The sequence below is a fragment of the Castanea sativa genome, chromosome 5 (assembly GCF_040712315.1).
Source record: "Castanea sativa cultivar Marrone di Chiusa Pesio chromosome 5, ASM4071231v1".
NCBI lineage: Eukaryota > Viridiplantae > Streptophyta > Magnoliopsida > Fagales > Fagaceae > Castanea > Castanea sativa.
Window position 1 is genome coordinate 72,166,567 of NC_134017.1, and position 8,637 is coordinate 72,175,203.

General features: G+C 33.4%; 1 protein-coding gene across 1 annotated transcript; it reads left to right on the forward strand.

Annotated features, from left to right (window-relative positions):
* Positions 1 to 874: 874 nt before the first annotated feature.
* LOC142633752 ((3S,6E)-nerolidol synthase 1-like) lies at positions 875 to 5,049 on the forward strand. The gene is made up of 7 exons (XM_075808005.1): positions 875 to 1,216; positions 1,317 to 1,581; positions 1,791 to 2,163; positions 2,453 to 2,671; positions 2,768 to 2,906; positions 3,263 to 3,511; positions 4,666 to 5,049. Exons 1-7 carry the CDS (start codon positions 1,022 to 1,024, stop codon positions 4,954 to 4,956), a joined length of 1,731 nt encoding a protein of 576 aa, XP_075664120.1. The 5' UTR covers positions 875 to 1,021; the 3' UTR covers positions 4,957 to 5,049.
* Positions 5,050 to 8,637: the final 3,588 nt, after the last annotated feature.

Sequence of the window (8,637 nt, forward strand, 5' to 3'; positions counted from 1 at the left end):
AAATCATATACCAATCAGAACCGCTTTCCTAGCAACAAACGAAGAATTGTGGACACCTCCTGTCTCCATTAACTAAACCACGCCAAACACGCGTTTATTAAGTGACCGCGTTAAGTTGGTATGACGTCACTTATCAGCTAAACCCACATGGATGCAGGAGCTAAGAATAATCCTACCGATATATATAAAATGCAGAAAGCTACGTGGAACTTATTTTTGCCGTTAATAACTTGTCATGTGACAAGTGGTAGTGTAAAGTTGTGGGTTTTTATATGTCTTTAGCATTATTTAAAAACTAAATTTTTTTTATTGAATAAAAAATTTAGGTATAAATCTTGCTTCCCTTAAAAGTAAAAATCATCATAGGTCGGACAACATTACCCCGGTTTTGTATGGATATTGTTAGGGTCCGTTTGGATAGAGCTTATTGCTGAAAATTGAAAACTGAAAACTGAAAACTGAAAACACTGTACCAAAATAATTTTTAAATGTGTAAATAGTATCGTGAGACCCATTTTTAATAAAAAAAATTCTGTAAAGTGAAGTTTGTGGGTCCCGTGAACAGTACGCGGGACCTACAAATGTGCTGAAAGTCAGCAAAAGCTGGCTACTGTTCATGCACAGTGCATGAACAGTAGCCTTTGTCCCCTGACCTGTATAGCAGTAGAAGAAGAAAAAAAAAAAAAACGCAAAACGTAGCCGACGCAAAACACATAAACTGTATCCAGACTCAGCTTTAGTGTATGAGGTTCAAGATGCTTTTGCCAATGCCCCACACACAGGAAAAAAATAAAAAAGATTTTTCTTTTTCTTTTTTTCTTTTGAAAGGATAGTCCAGGAGTTTAAAACATGGTACCATGCAAATGTGCAAAACATGGTCTCACTAGATAACAACGATGTTGCAAGTTGAACCATTACATTTCAACCATGGGCATCCTATAAAATTGGATCTAGAATTCTTTTATACATCAAACTCCAGCAAGAAAAATCTCCCTCTAGTATTCACTTTGTGACATTCTCCATGGCATTGCCTACTAAAGCTTTCTTTGCTTCCTCCAATCCTCCAGTTGCTCCAAAAAGAATCCCACAAACTGGCAATGCAAACCCCTTCAGCCTGACCTCTTTGCCTAGTGCTCCCAAATGGAGCATTGCCCGTGAGCACACATTGGCTTCTACACCCTTAAAGCGTCAAAACTATGGAATTAAATATGACACAGTAAGTTTTGTGTCACCTTTGGTTTGTAATTCCCAAATTTTATTAATTCACTAGAACTTGTAATTTTCATGTTCCTAAAGCTACCTCTCTTTGTCTGCAGGGTGATTTTAGTCTCAAACATGCTAATAAATTGAAAGTATGCAGACATCTGCTGAGGGAACTAGGAGAAAATCCAGTTGAAGGTCTAAAGATGATTGATGCTGTCCAACGCTTGGGCATAGACTACTATTTCCGGGAGGAGATTGGAACAATTTTACATAAGCAATATGTAGAATCTAGTGCTCATGATGACTCTAGTCATTCTCTTCATCAGGTTGCGCTACGCTTCCGCCTATTGAGACAACAAGGATACCATGTACCTACTGGTGGGTATTGCTTTTGTTAGCAATGTTATTATTAGAATAATGATTAAATGCTTAAATTTATCATTTTCGAATGATAATTTATCATAGCATCAAAGTGGTGAACCTCAAAGTAGTGAGCCTAGACTAATTCCTAAGACAAGTCATAATTTATCTGTTATAGTTTACCTTAGTATTAAAAATTATGATAAAGCGTTTATTGTTCGGAATAGATGTATTTAACTGCTTCAAAGACAAGGAGGGAATCTTTAACAAAGAAGTGAAAGAAGACATCAATGGATTGATGGGTTTATTTGAAGCTTCACAGCTATGTATAGAAGGTGAAAGCACACTTGTTGAAGCTGAAGACTTTAGTCAGCAGCTCCTAAATGAATTGATAAGCCATCTTGATTACAACCAAGCCAAAGTTGTAGGAAATACTCTGAGGTATCCTTATCACAGGAGCTTGGCAAGGTTTATGGCCAAATACTTTTTTGATAATATCCAAGGGACAAGTGGATGGTTTAATGACTTTCAGCAATTAGCAAAAATGGATTTCAATGTGGTCCAATCAAAGCACCAAAAAGAAATTGTTCAAATTTCCAAGTAAGTTTCATAATAACTTGACTACAGTTGTCTTTTATTGTTGACCTTATTTCTTAGTTGGCAATATTACATTATTTAGTATACTAATTTTATAAATTAAAATTTTAATTTTCAAATATGCAACTAAAAAGTAATTAAAATACCGAATTATTATTATGTTGTGGGTGTGGAATATTAGAATCAATCATATTAATTTCAACGATAGTTTATAAACTTTTTATAGTGAAATTTACAGTAATTTTAACAACATTGTTTCTCTAATAATTCCCACCGATCTTTATTATCTCAGATGGTGGAGTGATCTTGGGATAGCTGAGGAATTAGATTTCGCTAGGGACCAACCGCTGAAATGGTACATTTGTTCCATGGCCTGTCTTACAGATCCAGAGTTGTCAGACCAAAGGGTTGACCTCACAAAACCCATTTCTTTTATCTACATAATAGATGACATTTTCGATGTTAATGGCACACTTGAGGAACTCACTCTCTTCACAGAAGCTATCAATAAGTATACATCTACTGCACTATTAATTCTCTCTCTCTCTCTCTCTCTCTCTCTCTCTCTCTCAACAATTCTTATTGATTAATAAATTGTCATATACAGATGGGATTTTACTGGTCTTGAGCAACTACCCGAATACATGAAGATTTGCTTCAATGCTCTTAATGACATTACAAATGAAATTAGCAACAAGATATATCAAAAACATGGATGGAACCCCCAAGACTCACTTAGAAAGACGGTATATGTCAATGATGACATGATATTTATTTATAAAAAAATGGTTTTATTAATGTGCATTAGTAAACAATTTTAGGAAACTTATTTTTTACAACTTTTTATAATTTTTCATAAAAAATTTCTTAAATTGGTTTACTGATATATGCTATAAGGCACTGGATCCATAAAAAAAATAAAATAATAATAAAAAATAAAAAATAAAAATAAAATAAAATAAAATCTTTATGAAAAGTAAAAATCATGATCCCAGCGGGCAACTGGATCCATATGAATTGTGACACTCATATAAGGCACTGGATCCATAAAATGGTTTACTGATATATGCTATAGGTCAATGATATTCTATGATTGTTACAGTGGGCAACTTTGTGCAATGCATTCCTAGTGGAAGCACAGTGGTTTGCTTCTGGGCACTCACCAAAATCAGAAGAGTATTTGAAGAACGGAGTTATTAGTTCTGGGGTACATGTGGTACTAGTTCACATTTTCTATCTTTTGGGTCAACATATGAACAAAGAAACTACAGATATTGTCGATAGCATTCCGGACATTATGTCTTCTGTGGCCACAATTCTTCGGCTCTGGGATGACTTGGGAAGTGCCACGGTAAGTATATATGCACAGCAGTTTCTATATTTCTTTTATGCTCAACAGGTAATAAATTGAGTTTGTGTTATAAACTCGATATTTGGTGTCACTGTTAATCTGCACCATGCAAATGCAACCATCCTTTCAATTAGTTGGATTATAGTCGCCCACTGGACCTGCATTTTGTTTACTTTATCATCCCAACATAATAATAAATAGTCCGTATCACAACCACTGTTACTTGCAACAACAACAATAATTACACATTTATGGGTGTTTGTTACTATTGTTTAAATAACAGTATTTAATGTTTAAACAACATTACATGTATTTTTATACACTTTTTCACTCTCACATATTTCTACAAAACAACAACATTACTAGAAATCTCTTACCAAATGGACCCTTAATTTCATAAATTGCATAAGTGATCAACTATGAGCGATATATATATATATATATATAAAAAATAAAAAATAAATAAAAAAGTTGTGAGTACATACAAAAAGTGGTAAATTAATATGATTCACCATTCTTAATCAACTAATTTAACATATAGTTTATCAAATTGAATCTAAAATTGGATAGGTCGTAGATTACTTTTTTGTAACTTGAGAAATTAGTGGTTGCTGAGTCTCAACCAAGGTTTTTGACCTATATGAATTGTGACACTCATTGTTATCCATAATTTAAGAAATAAAATACATACAAATTTGGTTTGAATCAATGTTATTTCATGGCAGTAAACAAGACATTGATACAACTTATGTCCAAAAAATGATCCTGTGTCACTTTCAACTGGTCGGAAAGTTTAATCTTTCATATCAAATTCAATAAATACTTCATAAAAATTTTATGAAACTCACGTGTTGGTAAATATTGACTACAAAAATCCAAAAAATGATCATTAGTCACTTAACCTCTCGTATGAAATTTAATAAAGAAGTCTTGTATGAAAGGGAATTGTATGGTGCTTAAGTTTCCGCGGGTACCAACAAATTCGTGGTCGCTTAATAGTTGATGTGACAGAAAAATAATAATGCTTTCCGATAATTGACATAATATTTGTTGATGTTACTTTTGCTTTTTATGCCAGCCTAACTAGTGGATAATGGATATTTCTAGTGCAAATACGCAAATTTAACCATGAAAACTGGTTGATGTAATTGCAGGATGAGAGTCAAGATGGGCACGATGGATCATACATAGAGTACTATATGAAGGAACACCAAGGCTCTTCAGTCAATGAGGCAAGAGAGAAGGTTGTCAACAAGATTTTAGACGCATGGAAGCGACTTAATAAAGAGTGTCTGTCTCCAAATCCATTTCCAGAAACGTTTACTAAGGCTTCTCTTAATCTTGCAAGATTAGTTCCTTTGTTGTATAGTTATGACGACAACCATAGCCTTCCAAGCCTTGAGGCTCATATGAAATCCATGTTTTATGAGAGGCTGTCTGTGTAGGGCATCCAAAAAAAAATCAAGCTTTTATTACTGTAAAACCTATATGTATTTAATTATATTGATAAAATAAGCACAAGATTTGGAAAAATTTCATTTATCACTAGCCTTTAAGCACGCACTCACAAGCGTGTTCAAAATCTTTTTTTTATTTTTTATTTTAAAAATTAATAATTTTTATTCATCATAATTTAGAGATGCTAAATTTTTCAATCACAAAAATATATAGGGATGTGATGAGATTCATACAAAAAAATTATTTTACCCACAAACGCATAAATCTCATCACACCATTGGAAACCTAAAACTAAAATTTAGAACTTTCTCACCAAATACAAATCAAATAAATATAAGAAAATAGATAATTTAAAGAAGGTAAATTAAAGTCATGCTGGCTAAAATGGGGAAAAAAAAGATCCACCACTCATAATCAACTAATTTAACATATATTTTCTCAAATTGAATCTAACATTGGATAGATCCTAGATTTTTTTTGTAACTTGACAAATTAGTGGTTGTTGAGTCTCAACCAAGGTTTTTAATCTATATGAATTGTGACCACTCATTGTTATCCATAATTTAAGAAATAAAATACATAAAAGTTTGGTTTGAATCAATGTTATTTCATGGCAGTGAACAAGAAATGGATACAACTTATGTCACTTTCATGTAAAACTGGTTGGAAAGTTTAATCTTTCATACCAAATTCAATAAACACATCATGAAAATTTTATGTAACTCAAGTGTTGGTGAATGTTGACTACAACGTATTTTAGTATATGCTATTTTTTCTTGATGTGTGAACTGCAGAAAATATTTTTTTGGTATATGGTGGATAGTAAATTTGCAAATATTTTCTCTACTCTTAAGGTTGATTTAAGTTCCAAATACCTTGACACATGAAAACACATTGCATGCTGAATTTTTATATCATTGAGATCTATATTGTATAGTGATAACTGATTGTGTTTGGAATGTTTGCATGCTTTTGTTTATGAGTCACATAATGTCAAGTTTACATATATTAAAAAATAGAATATTTTTCTTCATGTGTATCCTCAACTTATGTGTGTCTTTATTTTCATCCCCACTTCCAAAATTTTTCCTAAAACTGTTTTTCCTAAACCTTATTTTGTTTTTCCTATTTTTATAGTGGGAGAAATTTTTTATTTTTTTTTAAAAAAAACCTATGTTGTTTATAGGGGGAGTTGTTGCTAGGGCTGTCCAGAGACCCATAGGAACCGACCCACCCGATACCGCCAACTGAACCCGACCCGCCACTGACTGAACCAACTGCTCCTCCTCTCAAATTCGTGAAACCTGATCCGACCGACTCATCATTTTCCCCGTGAGTTTTGAGATTTTTTTGGGTAGATCCGACAAGTTTTGAGATTTTTTTGGGAAGATTTAAGCTAGATCCAACGAGATTTCACTAGGTCTAGCCAAGATCTTGTCGAAAATGGCCAAGATCTCGCTGGATCTAGCAAGATCTGGCTGAATTTCTAACGTTTTTCAAAATTTTCCCACCGAATTTCTACCTTTTTCATATTTTCTTGGTTAGATTCTTGCCATTTTCCAAATAATCAACCCCGACCAAGACCCGACCACTTTCCGGCAAGAACCATCCAATCCGATCCGATTTTCTGACTGGTCGGCGACGAGTCTGAAAATTTGGAACCCGACCTGGTCAGGTCGATCGCAGGTTGGGCACAAATCCGACCCGGACCGACCCGTGGTCACCCCTAGTTGTTGCTCTTCATAGGGGGAGTTGCCTCTATTTTCTATAGAGCGTATTTCTTTTGTGTTCCCTTGATTCTCTATTTTCTCTTGCCTTATGTTGTGTATGTTTACTATCTACCTTCTGATTGGGTTGTTTTTGTCAATATATGATAAAAATGGGGAGAAATATGAAATTTGAAATCATGTTAAAGGGTTTTTAATTGTTTTTATTTAGGGGGAGATGAAATTGCTTTGAAAGGGGGAGAAAATAAAAGCTTTTTTTTTTTTTTTTTTATGTATCTAACTCAAGGGGAGAGTTAGTTTGCATGTTTGTTATTTGCTGTTTTTGCATATCTGTTATCTTTGTGATTCATTTTGTTAATCTGTCTTTATTTCCACACATGCGTTGATGTGCTCTTGTGAGTGTTTCAGGAAAGACAAGTACATTTTGATCAATACCTTTTGCCTCTTCTAGCAACTTCTGAGTTAGAAGTCTTAGATTGGAATTTGTGATGTATTTGGGTATTTATTGTAATTGGGTTGTTCTTGTATTTGAGCATTCATCATGTATGTAAGTTTTGTCATGGATTGCCAAAGGGAAAGATTGTTAGGTTCTAAAAGTTTAGAACAATTGGAAAATCATGAGCACAAACTTGTTTAGATATAGATTCCTAAGTCTATAGGGTATTTTAGGCAATACTCAAGGTGTTGCAAGTCAGAATACAAGACTAAAGAAGTTATGGGTTTAGAAAATTCAAAACATGCCAAGTCTGATCGATCAATACACAAATCTGTAGATTTTAATTTCAATCTAATAGCTCATTAAGCTCATTAAGTGATTAGGGTTTCAAATCTAATTCTCCTAGTATTTAAAGGTTAACCTAAGGCACATTTTGAAGAGACTTGGAAGGCGCTCTTTTGAGATCTAAATGGTAATGAGCCTTCTCCTTTCAAAGTTACTACTGGAATTTCATCTACACATTATTAGAATTGTTACATCTAAAGTTCCTGCTACAAGATCAACTACTGTTGATAATCTAAAGCTTTGAATGGGATCTTAGAGTTATAAATGTGGGTGTTTGTGCACGACAAATTTAGATAGAAGAGTCCATGAATTCGAAACTGCATGTGGTCATGTGAGTAAGCACTACAAGAGATAGTTTTAGATTTAGGGAAAACTTTATTGTAAAACTTTCATTCTATCATAGTGAATTTGTTGCCTTGAGAATAGTTTAAGTTAAATCCTCCCCAGGTTGTTTACCTTGAAACTGGACGGTTTTATTGGTTTCTTGGGTTATCATATCGCTTGTCTTCTTTACTTTTCCGTATTAAGTGATATGATTGTATATGTTTAACCTAAATTTGAATAACAAACCTAATTAACATTTTGATTAATTAATTAGATTAAACAAACTAAGTGTACAGGAGTCTAAACAAACAAACATCTACGTTGTGATTATGCTAATTAGTATGCCCTACATATAGTTTCAACACTTGTTAACTTTACTGCAAAAGTATAAAAGATAGGAAGGGTTATACTCTGTAAGAATTTTTCCTTAGTCAAGACTGGCCATCAAGGTTACAAAACATGCACAAAATACACTGAATCTCAGCTCACGCACTAGAATTTGTTTTCTTGTTTCATCGATGTTGACACTTCAACAGCCTAAAGGGACATGTTTTGTTCTGCATCTCACAATGCTCACTCTTGTTCACTATGTGCCTATCTGTATTTTATAATTTTATTTATTTTATTCTATTACATTTTTGTATTAATCAGTACGTACGTGGGTTTACTTTTTGATATGAAGTGGTGCTATAATTGGTTATTTGAGACGTGTCGTTTGTTGTAGTTTTTACTTTTCGTTTCATCTTTTTTGCCTTCGGTTCTCAAAGATCACGTTAGGGGTGGGGGGAAAGAGAGTAGCTTTTATATCACAAATTATTTCACAATTTTTTTACCAC